The following is a 21,213-nucleotide window of genomic DNA, read 5'->3' as shown; positions in this document are numbered from 1 at the left end:
GGCATTTTCATTTGTTCTTTCCACGAAGATGCACAGCTTGTGTTTCATCCAATGACACTTGGCAAACATCATCAAACCCCAGTGTTCCCATTTCTGGCCTCATCTGTTTTGTTTTTCTTCAAATATCGTCTTCCTCTAGTGACACCAGTGTCCATGGCACATCATTTCTTCATAAACCTTCATAAACCTTCATAAACCACATTCAGCTTGTGACCACAGATTGTCAGAATTCAAATGGACAGAAGTGAAGATGCTTTGCTATAGTAGTGTGTATTAATCTTTGTGATGCTGTTACAGGGAATCAAATGTTTTAGCTTGATGTGGGTTTTTGTGTCTTTTTATTCTAATGGCTGTTAATCCATTGTGTGTTTGTAGCAATGTTGATGGGTTTGGATTGGAAGCAGAAGCCAGGATGACAACTTGGCACATTATGATCCCCTCTGATATAGAACCAGATGGAGTCTACAATCAAGATGTCAGTGAAGGTAATCTGAGAATGACAAAGCCACAGATGTCTCATAATGCTACCTCTTTATTGTCATCACTAATCTTTTACCCCAGTGGCTTGGGGCAGGGGGCTGTGATGCATGTGTGTTACCCAGTTACCCTCTGGAGGGGAGTGGGGACTCTCTGTGTGTGTAGAAAAATAGAAAAAATAGATGAAAAAACACTTGGAAATACCAAGGTAGACACATCAAGGGTAAGTTACTGTTTTGTTAAAATAGTTAGAGCATTTCATTGTTTTCTGGCTATGCTACAGAATTGCAAATACTGTTCTATGTGTTTTAAATGCAATAGAGATAGGTTGTTTTAAGGTGAGAAATAATTGGTATAAACTAGAAAAGTATTATTTAGTGGCATCCTTACAATCTTTCACTCAAAATAAATTTATAAACTAGCTGTGGAAGAAAGCATTCAGTGTTGTTTTTTTCTTATGTACGTGTTGTATATTTATGCAGGTACTTTCACACATTTTATGTAAAAATGCTACAGCATAATGTATGTATAGAATTATATATGTATTTATAGACAGAGACTCCTATAAGGTTTTTTCAATCTGATTTTGTTAATAGATGGATGTGGCAGAGTAGTCACAGCTAATCAGAGCTAGCATTTCAAATTCACAGAGAAAAAATTGCCAAAATTAATTGTTAGATGCTTTCTGATAGCATATTAATGGCAAAAAAAGACACTCTGGCCAAAGGCATTTCATACATCATGCAAGGGGGCAGAAACTACAGTGTAATTGCAGAAATTAGTCATTTTACTACTGCAAAAATACCAGTTCCATGAGCACTGTAGAGAGCTTGCTGTTTGTGATTTTGTACTTATGCAGGTCGCCAGCTTCTTTTGAAAGCCATAAACAGAGTGTGGACAGAGCTGATCCACAGTAAAAAACAGGTTTTAGAAGAAGTTTTCAAAGTGACACTGCCTGTCAACGATCGTGGCCAAGTGGATATAACTGTTGCCAGACCTTTCATTGAGGAGGCGAGTTTAAAGTGTTGGCAAAATCATTTGGGTAAGTGCTGACTGAGGATTTGTCTGTCCTGAAAGGTAGATTTCCTCTGACTGCATGTTTTAGCATAGGCTTAACTTCCTTTTGTAGCTGTAGATACTCTAAATTCACTGTGTAACATAGAATCCTTCAGAAACTGGACCATATATAGGATATTCTTACACTCCAGTGCACAGGGCCCTGTGTTTGTGAGTCAGCAAATGGCATATTGAGGATTATTGTGGTGGAGGCATGGAGCTCCTCCCCATGAACCGTTGGATGGGGGTGACCTCTGTTACCAATTCCAGGATTGGATGTGCCAGGGAGGGAGGGGGAGCCTCTTGAGCATGTCTGGTGATGAGATTGGAGGTGGGTGGCTGAGCAATCCTTCTCTTGCAGCAGTGATGCTGTGACTGCTTCTTGGCTGGGAAGTTTGTTCAGTATAGGAAGCAGTTTTGCAGGAAAAAGATCTGGGAATCCTGATGAACAACAAGTTAAGCTTGAGTTAGCTCTGCATCCATGTGATAATAAAGATCAATTGATGCTTGACTGAATTACCCAGAGTTTAGACAACAGAAAATAAGATTCCATAGATGTGACTCATTTGTTGATTTCACAGTTCTCAAGTAATTGAGGTTAACCTGGACGTACAGAAAACATTTTTGGAAACCTGGAATACTTGTTTTTGCAGTCTCTCTACTTCTAGATGTGCTGTGTTCCTGGCTCATGTTTGCTTAAGTTTCCAGTATCTCTCTGATGGTCAGTATGTTTGCAGAAATGGTTTGAGCAGAGTTACACCTTTTTGAAGCAACAGGAAATGTCATTCTATTTAAAAAAACACGTATAATGGGGGGAGGGGGGAAAAACACTAAAAAGTGCTCCCAACACTTTGTTTTTCAGCTCATGAGAAAAAATGCATCAGTAGAGGGGAGGCTTTGGTTCCAACCACACAGTCCAAACTTTCACGAGTCAGCAGTGGATTTGGCCTCTCTAAACTGACTGGTTCCAGGAGAAACCGCAAGGAGAGTGGGCTGAGTAAACACAACCTCTCTACACAGGTAATTTCTGTCAAGGAATAACATGCAGTCTAAAATCCAGCAATGTATATTCAGGGTTTGTGGTAAATATCCCAAGGTGGGGAATCCTGCAGAGTGTGAAGTATTACCTGGTGCTTGGTTTTTTTTCCTTTTTTTGACTATCCAGACTGGGCATCTTGCTTCTGTGTCCTAATTTAGTAGCTCCATCTGCATATCTGTAACATTAAGCCAAGAGTTAACCCTTCATTGTTGGTGAGACTGCTCAGCTCCCTCTGGTTCATGACTGTGGTAGTCTGGTCTTATGTTCAGTTTGCAATTCTGCACTGAAATGGAAGCTGTGAGATACATTTGTGCTTTTTCCATCCTGCCCTCAAGATGGAGAGTGGGATTCAAAAGTTTTGTGGAAAAATATGTTGCTGGTTCTCTTTCTGAACTGAAAACTAGTCCATGGCTTTGATAAAATAATGAATTCTCAGTGCACTCAGTCCTTTTCCTGCTGGGCAGGCATACTCTGAAAATGAAAGGGAAGAAAATCACAAACTGAGCTGACAGGAACTGTTCCTGCTTGTATCAATAGAGGAAGCAGTAAGTGAAAACAGAGTTTCTGTGGGACAAAGTGAGGAGGGATGGGTGTCTTGATTTCCAGCAAACTAGGCAGCATCCACAAAAGGTTTCTTAAAAGGAAAAAGGAAAGAGTACTATTTGTCAGTCCCAACCTTGGCCTGTTTGGGAATGTTCTGAATGTTTATTTTAAGAAACTGATTTTTGTGATCAAGCTTAACAAGGTGGTGTTCATAGGCTTTACCTTCAAACAAACTCTTGCTTATAAAATGCTGTTCTGTCTGTTGTCTTGTTTTTTTCTTAGGAAATTTCCCAGTGGATGTTTACTCACATTGCAGTGGTTCGGGACCTGGTGGATATGCAGTATAAAGAATACCAGGAGGTATGGATGGCTTGCAGGATTAATTACCTGACCCTGACACTTTAGCCTGTTAGGTTATACCAATGCCATTTCTCTATATGAGGCTGGTGAAGTACTGGGTTCTCATAGGTGAAATGCCTGAATGTTTACATACAGTTAGTATTTTTAAGGGGTTTTTAGATGCAATCAAATAAACAAATGAGGAGACTCGTTTTGATCTGGTTGTAGATGAAAATTCTTGTAGCAATATTACATGTTAAATCTGAATTTTTTTCAAGAAGCTTAAGTTCCTTAGAAGTATGAAAAAAAGACAAAGCAGGGAACAAAAAGAGAGAGATTGGAAATACACTGTCTTTCTAAAGCATTGTAGAAAAACTCAGAGGAAATGTGGAGAAGCATTGTGTCCAAATGCTACTTTTATAGTAACACAAAGGAAATTTTATAGTATCATGCAGTGATAGAAAGTGGCTGGTCTGTGCCTTCCAGAATGAAATCTTTTCACATTGTGGTGTTTGCCACGAAGACATTTGGTTCAAACTGGTTGCTGAGCTATGTGCTATAAATCATAAGAAATATCTTGTGAGAGAAAGAGGTCATTCAAAGCACCTAGTTAAAAAAAAAACAACCACCAAACTTTGCTTCATTAAACATCTCTCTCCTGTGAAAATATGGACAGGAAGGCCTCCAAAGCAATTTTCGGTTTCATTCTTAAAATCCTTTTTCAAATTCAGTGCATTGACAAATGTCTTTGTGCTCAGCGCCAGCAGAACGCGTTAAAATACGTGACGGAGGAGTGGTCTCAGATTGAGTACGAGTTACTGCGAGAGAGAGGTCTCTGGGGTCCTCCCATCGGCTCCCACCTGGACAAGTGGATGCTGGAGATGACCGAGGGTCCCTGCAGAATGAGGAAAAAGATGGTGCGGAATGACATGTTTTATACTCAGTATCCCTACATGCCTGAGGCTGAGCAGGAAACAAACTTACTGGTAAGTATTCAGGAGTTTGTGATGGGTGATTTATATGCCCTGCTGCAAAATCCTTTTTTTTTTTTTTTTTAAATAGTTTTTTGTTAAGAAATGCATCTTACTCTGCTGGTATGACCTGTTATTCTATCAGTGTGTCCTAAATGGTTGGCAAAGTATAATGGTTGGCAGTTGTTCCTCAAAGGATGTTTAGGGAAGGGACTGAATTGCTTGCCTCAAAACCGAGCAAACTTGAAGAGTAGCAATTGCAACATAAGGTGAGGTGTGCTGAGTGATCCTGCCAGCAAACAGCATAGGCGTCTTCACAAGTCTCTAGAGGCTGAAAGTACCATAACTATGTGAGGTTTCAGTCTGGGTTCTTGGCTTTAATTGAGATAATGTGGAAAAGAGTGACATGAGAAAAAAAAAAAAGAAAAAGGGCCACAGGCCTTGGTTTGGGTTCACTTGTGTAATATACTTTCATCAGTGCATGAAGATGAAGGTGGGCTGTGTATCAGAAATGTGCATGGCCTTTGAAAGCTTAGCAGTTAACTCCTGTTGATTTTGGAACACTGTTTTTAAGAGATTAAGTAGTCGTTACTATGTCTTTTTAGGCATGCATGCATGCATGCAGGATTTCTTTTTCCCGCAAATTAAGCCTGAGTGTCAAAGTACTTTAGAAAAGCAGAGAAAACATAGCAGTCAGTCAGTTTTAAACCATTAGATATTTTTACCTGATTGTGGTCTGACACACAGTAGCTGTAGGACAGTCAAATTCACATGAAGTAGAGAACATGCCATCATACATTCTTCTCAAAAGTGTTCTTTCTCTGATGCTTATGTAATTGATGCCCTGTTTCCAGTCTGACTTCTCAAGTAGACTTCCTGAGACATCTGATGATACCATTCCTCAAAAGGTAAAGAAACAAGTACAATGACCAAAAGAATGTAAAATAAATACAACTTTTTCCTCCTGCATGTTAGGCAGTTTTAACAAGGCTTCTACGTTTGGCTTTCAACTTGCTCTGTTAGTAAATAATTCCAGGCCTAAGGGTTTTTTTCAGTAATTACATTAGAAGGTGTTACTGTGCTGTCCTCAACCTTCACCTAATAAAACTTTCTGTAGATCTTCCCTTCTTTGCTGCACACTAACAGGCTGTGTTGGGCTGTGCTACCACTGTTCTCACTGTGTGGAGTGTTGTGGCTTTGGGACCTGAACTAATGGTCAGTGGAACACATTTAGTAATGGGCAACACAAGCACTTGGAAGCACTTACTGGGAAAGTGTTTCCTTCTAAGAGAGGATCTGATGAGCATTTTTTCCCCTTTTTGGCCATAATGGGCTGTAGAAGGCTGCGTTTTGTTAAAGCCCATATTAATTTTGTCTTAGCTGACTCTTCTCAGTTTTGCTATTAATAAAATACACACATTTGCTTAAAAAATATGAATCCTGTCTTGAAAAGAACAGACATGTTTGGAAGTGGCTCCTCTGCAAGCATTTCAGTATTATGCTCTTCTCTGTTAATTAGAGTCGCAGTCTTGCCCATCACTAAGTACAGTGTGTAATGTGCATTCACTCATTTTGAATTACCTTCAATAAACTAATTCATATAAATGAAAGTAAAATCCTATTATACAGAATATCTAATATAAATTGCTACTGTTTCACTTTCTTCACCTTAGCAGTGCTATTAAGGATTTTTCTTTGTAGGTTATGCGTAAGTTGTTTCCACAGACATTTTAAACATTGCTTAAGTGGTGTTTTTGTGCTGATAAGGAGTGAAGACTCGGTTAAACATAAGCGAGCAAATTAAATTACAGTGCCTTGAATTTTTGATTTTTGGGGGTAGCCAATTTGACCTGACTAATAAATTTCTGTGTTGCTGATCTTCATCCCAACTTGTAATGAAGTTAGTTTGATTTCTGTTCTGAATATTGCTTCCTTAATTAAGTGAGGAAGATAAGAATTAGCCTGTGATGAGGGTTGGGGCAGACAGAGGACAAAAACACCACACACACAAAATAAACCCAAACCAAAACAAACCCTCAGTAAAGCAAAAACCCCCAAACCACAAAAAAAGATTAAAAACACCACCCAAAGGTACAAACAGTGCTCAAATAATAACTTCAGGTAAATGCAAATTCTCATGCCAGTCTCCTGCCAATAGACCATCAGAATCTTCACTAGAAAAAGAAGCAACTGAATTAATGAAGAATTTTTGAGTCTTAAAGTTGATCCCAGGGTGCTTTTAGTTCATACCAACTTCCACATAGCTGTATCTTCTTGAAGCAATTTTTTTATTCAAACTACTTCCTAACAAAGAAGTCAGCTGACTAACAAATAAGCAGCATACATTGGTAGGGAGTTTAAAAGATGCTAAAATGGCCTTCTGAGCAATCAGTCTTAAGCACAAGAATCCCAGCCTTTTATGACAGTTCATAACATACTGGCCATGCTTATTCCCCATGTTGTAGTTTTATCTGCAGGCTTTTCTGCATCCCCATTATTACTTGAGTGGCTCAATAGCTCCCAGCAAATGAGCCGACAGATCAGATCTCCTGAAGAGTCTCTGTTCCTGTCTGTGTTGGCGTATGAGCACGCACAAAACACTTGATGGGCATGCCCTGTGCTGCACACCCTGTTCCTGAAGCACCTTCCCTGAGGGGCTGAGTGAGGAGTTGACTGACCAAGCAATTTCTTGCATTGTTTCCAAGAAACCTGCTCGCTACCGAAGAGCCATCAGTTACGACAGCAAGGAGTACTACATGCGCCTGGCTTCCGGAAACCCCGCAGTCTTCCAGGACGCCATAGAAGAGAACACAGTGGGTGAAACAACTCAGCAGGAGCCAGAGCATGGGGAGGACACTATTGCAAGAGTCAAAGGTTAGATTGTTTGGTTTGCCATCTTCTCATGCCTTTTCATTTAGATAACCATAGGTCCTGCAGGACTCTGTTTTTCTCTCTTAGCATTGGGTCAGTAATTGGAAGATTATAGATTTTGTGAAGTAAATTTTTTGTGTCTCAGGTTTTATTTATCCATCTCTATTCTTTTCCAGGCCTGGTGAAGCCTCCCCTGAAACGATCTCGCTCTGCTCCTGATGGAGGAGATGATGAGAACCAGGACCAATCACAGGATCAAATTGTTGAGGGAAGTTCAATTGATGAAGAGGAGAAGACTGACAATACAACGTTGCTTCGACTTCTTGAAGAAGGAGAGAAGGTACTACATGCTTCAAACTCACTGAGAACTTACTGCATTGCAATTTCTTCATTACATGTCACAAGCATGAATAGATGTCCTGTATACCTTCCCTGATCTGTATATTTCATCAACTTCTTCCTTGAAATGTGTACTTTGTGCGCCTGACCCTAAAAACATTGTACTGGAAGCATTCATTTTTTAATTTTTTTTTTTTTTAATTTTTTTTTTTTTTAACCGTCTTGGAAGGGAAAAATTCACCTGTCCTGAAATGAAAGCTGTGAACTATCCCTTACTTGGTTCATTGTCCTGTCAACTTAATGCGTCGGGACAGAAAACATACATTTAAAATATAAATGCTGACCTTGGCACATTGTTCCTAATTAATTATTCTCTTCGTTAGAATGGAGAACCTCAGTTCTTAGTAGTATTTTATCCTCAAGATCAATGTTGATTTACCATGCTGTGTATTCAGTATTTCAGACATTGTGTATCTGAAGTATACCAGTAAACAACGTTGTGATAATGGTTGAGTAGGCCACAAGTTTTAAAATACCTTCAGGAAGCACAGTGCAAGTGGATAAATTGGTAAATAGATACATTTATGTCATATCAATGATGCTTTATCCAGCCCTATCCCCAGCTGCTAGTCACTGGCATTAGGTCTGATTAAAGGAGAGAATGACAGGAATTTTGCTGTATGTACTAGTGATAAAGCACTTAGTGAGCCTGAGCTCCTCAACCTGCTTTCCCTAAGCATGTGGTTTTCCTCCCAGATCCAGCACATGTACCGCTGTGCTCGGGTTCAGGGCCTTGACACCAGCGAGGGGCTGCTTCTCTTTGGGAAGGAGCACTTCTACGTCATCGATGGCTTCACCATGACAGCCACCAGGGAAATACGGGACATCGAGACTCTGCCTCCAAAGTGAGTACATTAGTAGAGAGTTTTCTTGATCCTTGGAAGCTGAACAAGAAGTATTTAGTGAGATTTTTAAGGAATCGACTCCAAGGTAATGTAAGATGCAGGAAGATCTCAGGTGCATGTGCTTACATTGAGCAATTTGGAGTATGGTATGTTGTGAAAATCAGCTGTTTCTGTAATGGTATTCTCATATGAATTAAGAGGATAATTCTTTAAATTTCTCTTCTTTTTAATCACTACTCTCTTACTGTTTATGTTCATTTATAGGATGCATGAGCCAATCATACCTAGGGGAGCAAGACAGGGTCCAAGTCAGCTCAAAAGAACTTGCAGCATTTTCGCATATGAAGATATCAAGGAAGTGCATAAAAGGAGATACCTTTTGCAGGTAACTTGGACACCATATTTGGGTAGACGAAACAACTTCAGAGTTTTCTGATAATTTTTAAAAATTAAAATCAGCACTTAGCTGATGAGTACTTGGAAAACAAAGCTATTCACTGTTAAAATTGACATGTTTAAGTTGGGCATCCTTGTAGAGACGTTTGGGTTATTGTGGTCTTTGCCTAACCTTCAGAGGCGACAAAAAAATAAGTCAGTGTTGACATGGGTTTATCCTCTTTGTTTTCAGCCAATTGCAATTGAAGTGTTCTCAGGAGACGGACGGAACTATCTTCTAGCTTTCCAGAAAGGGGTTAGAAACAAAGTTTATCAAAGGTATTGTAAAACAAGTTAGAACATTTAACATGAATGTTTGCAAATATCTATGTGGAGGCTTTTTTTGGTGCCTGGTAGCACCTTAGTGATGCAGGAAAGAGCCACTAGAAGGCACTACATGCCTTCAGTGAGAAGAGGCTCCTCTGATTTTGTTGAAGATATTGCATAGCTGCTCAAAAGGAAGTCTGTAACTGTACTAAATGCATGCTGCTTCTCAGGAGATGACATCCCAAGGACAGAAACACTAATCATAATCTTTTAACTGCTTGCTGCAGGTTTTTGGCTGTGGTGCCATCTCTGACCGACAGCTCAGAGTCAGTGTCTGGGCAGAGACCAAACACCAGCGTAGAGCAAGGGTAGGTCGTTCTGTTCCTCACAACCTCTGTAGCTCATCACTTTCCAATAAATGGTGCTTGCATTAATGTCAAGATTATCTGGAGAGTATCAGAATTAACATTATCAGTAGACAGATTCTGAAACAAATTGGTGTGCTGAAGCCATCAGATTTATCCAAGTTGTTAAAAATATTTTACTCATCAGCCTCCACTTGCACTGAATTGCATAATTGACGTGCATAATTTTTGCAGTGTGTGTTTAGAATAAGATAAAAAAGGTACTGCTAAAGCAACAAGGAACAAAGACATGTTTCTCCAGTTGTCGCAATTTATAACTTCTAATCTTGAAATTTTTGATTGTCTTGTGAAGATGTAACCCAGCTCTTACTGCTAAGTCAAAAAATGCACTTTCTTCTTCCCGCTAGGTCTGGCTTGCTTAGCACTTTAGTGGGAGAAAAATCTGTTACTCAAAGATGGGAAGTAAGTATGAAAATTTGGGGGTATTTTTTGTATTAAATTCCACATTTTGTAGTGATACTTAAATAATCAGTACACAAAAGTTGCATCCTCTTATTCATACAGGGGGATGAAATATTCTACCATTATAGAAAGTGTATCTCAGCATTTAGTTTGTAGTATTTCACAATATCATCATCAAATAGGAAATGGTTCTACTGTTGAAAATGTGGGGGAAGGCTGTAGTAAAAGTAGAGTGAGCATTGCAATATGGAAGTAAATTTTATATGTTTGGGGAGAGCTGAACACTGACAGTCTGGCAGTGTAGACATTTGATTATTGTAGAGTGAAAACCTTACTGTGCTATTATCTGTCTTCCTTAAGAGAGGAGAAATCAGTAATTTCCAGTACCTGATGCACCTAAACACTCTGGCTGGCAGATCCTATAACGACCTCATGCAGTACCCTGTGTTTCCCTGGATCCTCGCAGACTATGACTCAGAGGTAAATACCTTGTCAGCCTTGTCAGTAATCTTTCATAAGTTGGAAGTTTCTGTTTGGTTTCTCCCACTTACCAGAGGGGAGAGTATTAGAGAATCTTGGCTGTCCCATGGGAGCAGGTCCTTGCCTGCACTGATTTTACCAATGGACTGTGCACAGGTGAGGGCTGGGATCCATAGAGAGACATTTGCCTCTCTACCTTGCAGCAGTGTGTCTTGCAGCAGTAAGTGTCTGCGTTAGCTTTAAACTGAATATCCTCAAGTATTCTAAGCCCACAGAGAAAGCATCTTTGTCCAGAAAACTCTGCTAGGGTGTATGAAATCTGGCCCCATGGTGATTGCAAAAGCATTTGCTTTTGAAAAAGGTGAAACCTCCTATTAATGCTTTTGTGCACAGCCATTGCCACCATACATAAAATATTACTAAGGGTGCTTGTCGAGAATTCAAGAAAAAATTAGAGGGAATTGGGGACAGGATGAGAGGAGCAGAGCAAAAGTTATGCAGAGCCCAGATGTGATTTAAAATAAAACACACTGCCTTGGATCAGACTGAAGGACTATTTTTAGCATATCCAACATTACACCTACTGTGTGTATAGAAAGCAGGGATAACAGCCTTAGGAGGTAGGTGGTGTTAACTATGGTAATCAGCAGTGTTGAAAGGATTTGGTTTGGTTTTATAAAATTGTTGTCTGTTTCATTTTTAAAGGAACTGGATCTTACAAATCCCAAAACGTTCAGAAACCTGGCCAAGCCCATGGGAGCTCAAACAGAAGACAGGCTAGCCCAGTACAAGAAGCGATACAAGGACTGGGAAGATCCCAATGGTAAGTAATAATCCACACTGCAGAAGGAGCAGAGGGACATGCGCCTGTTACATTATGGGAGAGATTAATGTATTTTTATATTATGAGTAAAGGTGTCTGGGTACAGATGTGCAGAATTCTGCCATGTTTTTAGTGGCTGTCCAACAAACACTAAATTAGAACAAAGGGATATTGTCTTTCTTCCTGTGTTGTTTGTTTTAAATCCAATGACAGCTTCATTTATATGTGAAAACAAAGAGCAGGTGCACATTTAGATGAGTTTAACATTGGCTAAAGACTGGAATGGGCAGGCACATGAAGCACACAACCAGATGTGTCTGCTAATACAGTTTGACTGCTGCTGCATGAAAATAAGTAGTACCAAGAACTAAAATGCTTCTGCATTAGCAGTATGCTAGCTTTTTCATTTCTAATCTTAATGCATGTTTTTTGGCTAAGGGAACAGCAGCTTTTTAGCTAAATAAAACCTCAGAATGAGATGCAGTTAAGTAACATATTTATGATTTTAGAGCTTCCTCATATATTGAAAACTTTTGTGTTTGGCAAGACAAGTTTTCTTGTGTGTTTTTATCAAAAGCAGAAGCCTGTTTAACTACTGCAGTGCAGTTCTGTGTCAAGCAACAGCAGGTGGCAAAGACATTAATTTCTAGATATGAATCAGTATTTTCTATATGTACTTATGCAGACTTTTTACCAGGAAATTAAGAAAGTAAAAGCTGTACGAAATATGTAGCCAACAGTTCTGATATGTATTTCTGCCCAAGACTTAAAAACTCCAGTAAAAAATAAGACCAAAAATTTTTTTAAAGTTTTTAAATGTTCCTTCAGCAGAAATCACCATAGCTGCACTGCAGCATTTCAATTAGTTAAAATAAAAAATGACTAACCATTCAGTACTGCTCTGCAGAAGCCCATTCAATTAGGACTACTGCACTGCAGCCAAAACTCAAGTGACAAAATGTAAAGCATAAAGCCTTCAGACTTCTGAGAATGAAAATAACATTCTAATTTTGAATATGTCCAAGGCCACAGAGTAATTAAAATACAGTGTTAGATTTTTTGTTCTATTAGTACTGATTCTGTCACTTAACTACTTGATTTCTCCTATGTTTATGTTTGTTTAATCTGCAGGGGAAACTCCAGCTTATCACTATGGGACCCACTATTCCTCAGCCATGATCGTGGCTTCCTATCTCGTCCGGATGGAGCCTTTCACTCAGATTTTCTTACGGTTACAGGTAAAAATTACATCACTTCATGTTTCTTGCCTGCCGTGTATTTCAGACATCACTGAGAAATATGATTAGTCAGCTTTGTTTTCATCAAATATCATAAAAGAAATACCTCTCAGCAGAATTGTTACTGCCTGGCAGGTTTTTGATGTGTCATTTTAAAGGACGTGATGGAATTCACTTTTTCTTGTAGTTTGAACGTTTTCTGAATGTATGCAGAACAAAGTATCAGCAGACAAAAACCAAAGCAAGCTTCACTGTGAAAAATATTTTGCTGTTTCTCTGAAAGAGACTAAACTTGAAATCAGAGAGATGACTCTTTTCTTAAAGTTCCGTGTATCTGCATCTGTGTCTACTGTTATCACGTACCTAAAAGTAACGTAGCTGATTAGATGTGTTGTGTTAGGGGAAGAAATGTGCTGTGTTCTAGTGTCTTCATTAGGCAGAGGGTGTTCTGATTTGCCTTCCTGGCAAAGCCTGCTGTGCTGAGGGATGCTGTGATGCTGACGTGCTCCTCTCTCTGCCCGGCAGGGTGGTCACTTCGACCTGGCTGACCGGATGTTCCACAGCGTGCGGGAGGCCTGGTACTCTGCCTCCAAGCACAACATGGCAGACGTGAAGGAGCTCATCCCAGAGTTCTTCTACCTCCCTGAGTTCCTGCTCAATTCCAACAATTTTGACCTAGGTAGGATATAAGAGCTTGATAGCAGTGCTGTGGGGGGAGAACAGAGCCAGACAGATGTGAGATATTTTCTCAAGCAGTGAGTGTTCATTTTAAGCAGTTAATATAAAATCTCTTTTGAGATTTGGTAACAAGTCCCTGAAAGGATTTTTGTTCGGAGTGATGTGTTTTTGTCAATTTTTGGTTTTTTGCCAGTTCAAAATGCACAGATCATCATGTTATGCTTAGAGTTTTTCTGCTTTGTGTTTTTCTCCATGTAACCTGCTATTCCATGATGGTGTTTGCCATCTTTGTTGCTTATTTTTTTAAGCTTCTCAAAATCTGTTTGACAATCTTCACTTTTAGAACTTAGTTTGAAAGTATTCCTAAATATTTTTTTGAATTGTCATGGCTTTTGTGACAGTGATTATTCAACAGGAGTCATGTAGGAGACCTGTTGTCTGTAGGAGATATGTGTTACTTATTATATTTCACTCTTAACAGTGGCATTAATCTCTTAGATTCTGAGCTCTGTGCTGTGAATCTAATAGCTATAATAAAGATTAATCAAGTCATAGGTTTTAATGGCCTCAAAGCCTTTATTCAAAATCTATTGTAAGAGATTGGAAGAACAATCTTACAAAAAAAAAGAAAAGCAAAACCCAAACAATACTCTGCAAAACCTCTCTCAGGTATATTTTATGCAGAAGAATATGGGCATTACTGAAAAAATGTTAGACTCTTGTCCACCTATCTGATAATTTTGGACTGTAACCATTGGAGTCCAGAAATTCACTGATCATTTGCAACAACAGTAGACAAGGGTTTTTTAGGAACAATTGTCAAACACTGCAGTCCTTTTTATTGCATTTATTTGTAGCAGTCCTGCTCCCCTTCCTCCTAGCTAAAAAGAAAGGAAGATTCGAAGTCTGGTGATGCAAGCAATGTTTCTGTTGGAGCATTGGGCTTATTTTTTGTGTGCCTCTGTAAACTTTGAAATGTGTTGGTGATCCTCTGAGTTGACAGGAAGTTGGAATTGTCTCTTGACAACAAGGGACAGAACAAGAATTTAAGTGAGGAGTCTTACCAATATATTTTGGTAATCACAACATACCACCATTTAATGTCCAGAGTGAGAAGGGAGCTCTCCAGGACAGGATGAATGTCATGTGCCCAGGCCATGGGCACAGCAGGGCAATCACCAGTATCCTTGGGCATGGAGCTTGTGGGGGATAGCAGTTAGCTATGCACTGTTAGGAAATGAGTATTTGGCTACACATCACAGGAGTACAGGCAGGAGTAACACGATCATTTCATTCTATGATACAACACTATCGTCCTCTGCAGAAGCCTCAGCAAGGAATATTTGAATTCTTTCTCATGAAAACAATCTTACCTAAACAACAGAGCCAGAATTTTTCATGTTTTATTGCCTGATGTTTAAAGCCAACATAGTATTTTAAAGAAAATACTGAAATGGCTTCCTTTATGGAGGCAAGATAGTAGAATTTGATTTTTTTTCTTTTTTCTCCCCACTTTTTTCACCTTTGCTGTTGCAGTTCAGTTTCAATGCTTCTCTCCAATTTTTTTCCTTCTTTTTGTTTTTTACTAGGTTGCAAACAAAATGGCACTAAACTTGGTGATGTAATACTCCCTCCATGGGCAAAAGGAGATCCTCGTGAGTTTATCAGAGTCCATCGGGAGGTAATTTTGTTTTAATGATGACAGTAGAAAATGTTTCTTGGGACTTTCCACTGCACATTTATCTAAGCTCAATTTGTGCAGTCACAGGCCAGTCTTTAAGTTCAGGGTTGATGTCTGATTGTTGCCAAGGTCTGTAGAACCAGTGGTTCCTCCCCTTGCTTTTTGGCTACAGATTATGTGGAGGCAAGACTTGCTTCAGTGAAAAGCTTTATCAAAACATAACAAAAATATGTCAAAATATGTTCTGCATTTTTCCTCATGGCAGGTGTAGTAAGCTCAGACAGTGAGCAATTTGTCTAGTTTTAATGCATGCCTTTTGAATTTCAGGCTCTGGAATGTGACTTTGTGAGTGCTCACCTGCATGAGTGGATTGACTTGATCTTTGGCTATAAACAGCAAGGTCCTGCTGCAGTAGAAGCTGTAAATGTCTTTCACCATCTCTTCTATGAGGGACAAGTGGACATATATAACATCAATGATCCATTAAAAGAGACAGCTACCATAGGATTCATTAATAACTTTGGACAGATACCAAAGCAGGTATACCCGTCATAGAATTCTTACTTTCCAGTTAACACTAAAATTCTTATTTTCCAGTTAATATAAAACAGGAAGGTGTTCTAGGAGTGAAACTTCTTGGGAGTGTTTATCCATAAGTATTCTTCCAGTGATGTGAAATCATTTATGTTTCCATCATAAATGACACAAAGTATTACTCTGGGCTTTGCTTGTGAGATTAGAAATGTCTTTATTTACCCCTTTACATCCTTAAAATAAAGGTATAACCAATTATGGGTCAACTCTAAAAATCAGCATAAAAAAAAGAAGTGTGTTCTTGCTGCAAAGTCATAGGGGAGGAGTGAAAGTGCAACTTCAAAGTAATATCTAGTGCTGAGGTATTTGAAGTTACTCTGCAATAAAATGATTTCTATAATATTTTATGCTTCTTTTTTTTACCCCAGTCACTTTGGTGATTCACTCATGTAGGACAGCTGTAGTTAAGGAGCTGTAAAGACCCATTTTTGGTGCAGCATTAAAGTTTGTGCTCTCTTGAAGACATTACATTAAATAATTCAATGTCATAATAAATCTGGGGGTTCAGGTTTGGGGGGTTTCAGTATTGGTTATTTTGGGGAGGTTTTTTATTGGGCATTTCTTTAGAGTCTTTTTGCTATCCAGTGAAAATCCTAAGTGTCATTGGTGAATATTTCCAATCCTAGATTTGGTGGAAGCCATAGATACCTTTAACAATTCACTGGAAACTCAACCCATGTGTTGGAAACTCTTAACTCTCAGTACATAATGTTTCAGGACAGCCCATTCAGAGCTGTCTGTTTCTCATTGCTTGGAAGGAAGGCCAAGAACTGTACATCTGTCTTCTGTGACTTTTCTCCTTTCCCTTCCTTGCTCTCTCTCAATAATGCAATTATGTAGTTGCTGTAGGGTTTTCTCCTCCTAAGTAATAACCAATCCCTGGGTTGTGATGATAAAGCCAGATGGACAGACAGGGACTGAGGCAGAGGGCAAGGCAATAGAAGAGCACTGCAGCTGAGTCCAGAGCTCTGCCTGCATCTTCAGATGTCTGTTAGGTGCAAACCTGTGATGAGATCTACCAGCAATTGCACAATGCTTTGTTAGAGGAAATAGACTGCAATAAACTCGGGAAACCCAAAACTTCCTTAAGGCATTGTTGGTGGTGAATGCCCTTGGGGCACATTTTTATGTAACTGTAGAGTTTTGCTCTTCCCCTCTGTGACTTTCTATGGGGGATTCAGGGCAGGATCTCTCAGTGACATGGCTGCTGTGCATTTTTTCATTCCTTTCCTGCATGATGTAGGATGCATCTTCTTTATCCTATCTCTTGCACTAGTAATGTGCCTGGCAGTTTGGTTTTCTACTTTTAAAAGTTGTGATGCAAGCTGGTGCTGTGTTTGGAAGAGGGCTCTCACAGACTCTGTGAGGGTCCCAAGGTGCCACAGCCTGAGGGGGCAGAGCAACCTCACTCCTTGTTGCTTTTGATATTTCTTGTTGAATTTTTTTGAAATGTTCACCGTAAGTTATTAGCGAATACTGAGAGCAGTAAGGTAACATTTGCTGCTCTGCAGAATTTTTAGAAGGTATATTGGACATATTTATGATCTTTTTAAGCTTGTGCCCTTGTAAACTTGTAATTTTTGATGATCATTAGTTTCTTGATGAATTTCAGCTCTTCAAAAAACCCCACCCACCAAAGCGTGTTAGAAGCCGTCTGAATGGAGAGGCTGTGGGAACTTCTGTGCCCCCTGGTTCCACGAGTGACAAGATCTTTTTCCATCATTTGGACAACCTCAGGCCATCTCTTGCCCCAGTGAAAGGTAAACTTTGAACCCACAGTAGTTATTGCTGTTTCTTTGCCTGAGCATTCAGAGTTTCAGCAAGACAGTACTTTTCCATCTTTTGCTTAATTCTGATATCCTTGGTTCCCATAGTTTTGTGACAGAGAGAAATTCAAAACATCCTAATGCTTTAAGGTTATGTTCATAGCTACCTTAAAGATACTTGGGAAACACCATAGCTGCACCGGTTTAATATAACATTTTTTAAATAGGATAGAATGGAGCCCAAGCACCTCTTTATAAGTTTGAATTTAACAAACAACATTCAGGATAGGTTGTCTCTGGGCCTGTGATAGCCTCAGTTTTTGTGATTTTCATGGCAAAAGGATTATTTTACTGCAGTGACAAGAAATATTGAGAAATGTTAGCAGGAAAGGGTGGTGTTGGTAGCTCACTGAGACAGAAGAAAGTGGTTTTTGACTTCGTATCTGACATGAGACTGAACAAAACTTAATCATCTGTGAGGCAGATAAATGCTATACAGAGATTTCTTAGCTGAGTAAAGGAATCTCGTCTTCTCTCCCTGTTGTAAAGAGAGAAGGACATTCTATTACATGGGGCATAGCAGGGCTTAGAGAGAAGACTCTAAGTCAGGAAATTAGAAAGTACTAATCTATATTTGGCTCTGCATTTCTTAGGAATGGAGCAAAAGTTGCCATCACTGCAGCTGAAGCAAAGGATGTATAAATAACCACTAGAGAGACTTTGCTTTGGCAGAGAAGCAGGTACTTAAGGGATCAGATAGTATTTGTCTCTCCCAGCAATAAAACATAACCCCATCTTCCTTTTCAGAGCTCAAGGAGCCTGTGGGGCAGATTGTGTGTACTGATAAAGGCATTCTGGCAGTAGAACAGAACAAGGTTCTCATCCCACCCACGTGGAATAAAACTTTTGCTTGGGGCTATGCAGACCTCAGCTGCAGACTGGGTACCTACGAGTCAGACAAGGTTTGTAATCTGGAATTTGTTCTAGCAATTAGTACTCAATGGTGAAAAAAATATAACAATGTAAGTTTGTTTCATGTGTGAATGAAATAATCTTGTGCTGCAAGTTTTATTGCTCCCTCTCAGGGGTCTTCATCAGAATGCTGTCAGAATAACTGAAAATAATTTTTTACCACGTCTTAGTGACTTAATAAATGCAAGATGGCAGCCGGGTTTTTATTTTTTATCCTACAAAGTACTAGTTCTGCAAGTAATTCTTTGTTTTCTGTGTTTTTAGGCAGTGATTGTTTATGAATGCTTGTCAGAATGGGGTCAGATACTGTGTGCCATTTGCCCCAACCCCAAACTAGTTATCACTGGAGGAACAAGCACAGCAGTGTGTGTGTGGGAGATGGGTGTCTCCAAAGAAAAAGCTAAAGCCCTCACACTGAAACAGGTAAAATACAATAAAACTGCCTTTCATGTGAATTAATGTTATAAGATCAAAGTAATTACGTCATGAGTGTTGCTCACAGTGGCCTGTGAAACTGTGAGTCCAGCAGATCTTTGGAGAATAGAGTAGTTGAGATACTGATCTGCATCGGAAGTGGGCAAAATGCATCTTTAAAATGGCATTGTTTTTAAGGATAGTGGATCACCAGGAGCTTTCTGGAGATGAAGGGAATTTGGTAGTGATAATAACAAAATTACACAGGTGTGTTTTGTGAAATGATCTGCTTACTTGTAGTGTTACGTGTAACCACCCCATCTAAAACCTGTGTCAGGAAGGACAGTGAAAAGAGGATACTTTAAAGGTTAATTTTGCTCTTAAAAAAAAACCTAATTACTTTAATTTTACAGCAAGTTATAATCTAAAACAAGCATCTGTGCTTTAGAGAGATGCAACTAAGAGCAGGGTAAGTTTTGTGTGTTTATTAAAGAAAAAACAAACCTAACAAACACAACCAAAAAAACCCAACCCCAACTAAGTCAAAATATTCTAGCAGCTGTGTATCATTGCTATAGGTTGTAAAGTGTTACTGCTCCATTAGCATCTTAATAGCAGAACTCTTTTTTTAGAGGAAATCTTCCACTCAAATTTATGAAAATAAATTTAGAGAGTTGTTTAATAACTTCCCTTATGCAGTATTCAACTGTCCAAAGCCGTAAGGTAAAACATGGTATCTTAAATTTTGGGGCAGCATGTTTGAAGGCCATTTACTGTATTTGGCCAGTGATTTGGAATGTAATAAATTACAATAATCTGACTACATTCCAGATTTTTGCTCCAATGGTTAGATTAAGCCTAAAATGTAAAAGTAAGGCCTAATATTAGTAGATGCTTGTCATTTTCTATTTTCTCCTTCTTCCAATTGACTTTGCCTTTTTGGTTGTAACTCTTTCTTGTCTCTTTAACTTTTCTTAGTCATCAGCACTTGCTATTGGAGTCATTAACTTCTATTTTCAGAATGTAATTTCAGGTGCAGCCTGGAACACATTCTGACCTTATAAACAGGCTACTGATGCAGAATAGAATGCATTGATCCTTCAGTGGAAGGATCTGTAACGTTAGACCCTTGAAAATTTGTTTTGTCAGAGTACTTTTTAGATGGAAAAAAATTTATTACTCTTATCATTTTCAATCATGGCAATAGGTATCAACTGAAGACTTGTAAGGCAGCTGCATCTTCTGATAGGATATTCTGGTTACATTATCTGAGTCGTTCAGGTAAGAGGATTTAACGTGGGATTTTTGTTCTCTCTCCTGATTTCAGCTTTTGCTCCTGACTTGTGTTTTGCAGGCATTGCTGGGTCACACTGACACTGTCACGTGCTTAACGGCGTCGCTGGCGTATCACATAATTGTGAGTGGATCCCGGGATCGCACCTGCATCATCTGGGATCTGAATAAACTCTCCTTCCTGACACAGCTCCGAGGTCACAGGGCTCCAATTTCAGCACTCTGTATAAATGAATTGACGGTGAGAGCCAAACTCCATCCTCCAGGGTGCAGTGGGAGCAGCAGCAAGAGCTGGAGATCATTAAACCAAAGAAAAACAAACTAGGCTCTTCTGTTAGTTAGGCAAAACTTGTATAACTCATCTGAAAACTGATTAGCTGGTTTAGGGAGTAATTTGTGTCATTTGTCCAGAACCATTCGTGGGTGCATTCCATGGTAGAGTGGCTTAAGCTTAGAAGAGGTTATTAACAGGAAACTGGAAACTGTATAACTAGTGTGACATTCAAAGTGAGCTGCCAAACCTGCCATAAGAGCTAAGAAGAGCTTTTCATATGTGGTCTTGGTTGGCTTCTCTTGTCTTAAGCTGAATTTAAAGCAAACAGGAGATATCTTGGGTTGAAGCTGTAGTACCAGTTGTAGGGGAAACATATATCCTAAAACCTTCTGTCCCTGGTGGTCCTGTGAGTTACAATTCACCGTTTATCCAGCTCCCATGCATGGCCATCAGGGCTGGATGGACCTTGTTGCAGCTGGAGCAGATGTAGTGGTTGAAATCAAGACAAAACAGGCTGTAATGCAAGGAGGGGTAGCAAGTGTCACAGTTTATTGACTGCTGGTGGTCTGGTTGTAGTGCTGCCAGTGCTTTAGACTGCAGTTCTGTTTCCTCTCCTCACTAGTTTGGACTTCTTCCAGCAAGAATGCAAATGAAATTTGATGTGGTGCATGTTTGTGGAAAAGAGTGGAGTCAACATGGGCAGGGTCTTTGGAAACTGAAAAGAGAAAGTATTGAAAATACATTGTTGGATTGTTAAGCTATGAAAAGTGGAGGAATTGGTCAACTCATTGTATGCTGTAAATAGAACAAATGGGTTGCTACTAAGTCTGGTGTTCTAGGTACAATTTTTTTAAAAATGTATATAATATTAAAGGTTTCTTTAGCTGGCCTGACTCATTTTGAATAGAACTTCCTGAAAAGTGCCAGCCTT

General features: G+C 39.3%; 1 protein-coding gene across 10 annotated transcripts in view; it reads left to right on the top strand.

Annotated features, from left to right (window-relative positions):
* WDFY3 (WD repeat and FYVE domain containing 3) overlaps nucleotides 1-21,213 on the top strand; it is a 152,190-nt gene that overhangs the window by 123,597 nt on the left and 7,380 nt on the right. For 8 of the 10 annotated variants that reach the window (XM_085058239.1, XM_085058240.1, XM_085058245.1 and 5 more), the window contains 23 exons: nucleotides 376-485; nucleotides 1,337-1,519; nucleotides 2,396-2,553; nucleotides 3,398-3,475; nucleotides 4,213-4,440; nucleotides 5,280-5,333; nucleotides 7,131-7,299; nucleotides 7,473-7,636; nucleotides 8,392-8,540; nucleotides 8,805-8,925; nucleotides 9,169-9,254; nucleotides 9,530-9,610; nucleotides 10,015-10,069; nucleotides 10,430-10,549; nucleotides 11,255-11,372; nucleotides 12,504-12,610; nucleotides 13,136-13,289; nucleotides 14,878-14,969; nucleotides 15,297-15,509; nucleotides 17,176-17,323; nucleotides 18,137-18,291; nucleotides 18,566-18,724; nucleotides 20,070-20,249. In XM_085058239.1, coding sequence (XP_084914365.1) covers nucleotides 376-485; nucleotides 1,337-1,519; nucleotides 2,396-2,553; nucleotides 3,398-3,475; nucleotides 4,213-4,440; nucleotides 5,280-5,333; nucleotides 7,131-7,299; nucleotides 7,473-7,636; nucleotides 8,392-8,540; nucleotides 8,805-8,925; nucleotides 9,169-9,254; nucleotides 9,530-9,610; nucleotides 10,015-10,069; nucleotides 10,430-10,549; nucleotides 11,255-11,372; nucleotides 12,504-12,610; nucleotides 13,136-13,289; nucleotides 14,878-14,969; nucleotides 15,297-15,509; nucleotides 17,176-17,323; nucleotides 18,137-18,291; nucleotides 18,566-18,724; nucleotides 20,070-20,249 — 3,082 coding nt within the window. The remainder of the gene's footprint in view (nucleotides 1-375; nucleotides 486-1,336; nucleotides 1,520-2,395; nucleotides 2,554-3,397; nucleotides 3,476-4,212; nucleotides 4,441-5,279; nucleotides 5,334-7,130; nucleotides 7,300-7,472; nucleotides 7,637-8,391; nucleotides 8,541-8,804; nucleotides 8,926-9,168; nucleotides 9,255-9,529; nucleotides 9,611-10,014; nucleotides 10,070-10,429; nucleotides 10,550-11,254; nucleotides 11,373-12,503; nucleotides 12,611-13,135; nucleotides 13,290-14,877; nucleotides 14,970-15,296; nucleotides 15,510-17,175; nucleotides 17,324-18,136; nucleotides 18,292-18,565; nucleotides 18,725-20,069; nucleotides 20,250-21,213) is intronic. The other 2 variants (XM_085058246.1, XM_085058244.1) reach the window with 1 other exon arrangement.

Source organism: Lichenostomus cassidix, chromosome 4 (assembly GCF_008360975.1).
Source record: "Lichenostomus cassidix isolate B80296 chromosome 4, HeHo_3.0, whole genome shotgun sequence".
NCBI classification, from domain to species: domain Eukaryota; kingdom Metazoa; phylum Chordata; class Aves; order Passeriformes; family Meliphagidae; genus Lichenostomus; species Lichenostomus cassidix.
The sequence above is the reverse complement of the archived record's forward strand: the minus strand, read 5'-3'. Positions and strand labels throughout refer to the sequence as shown.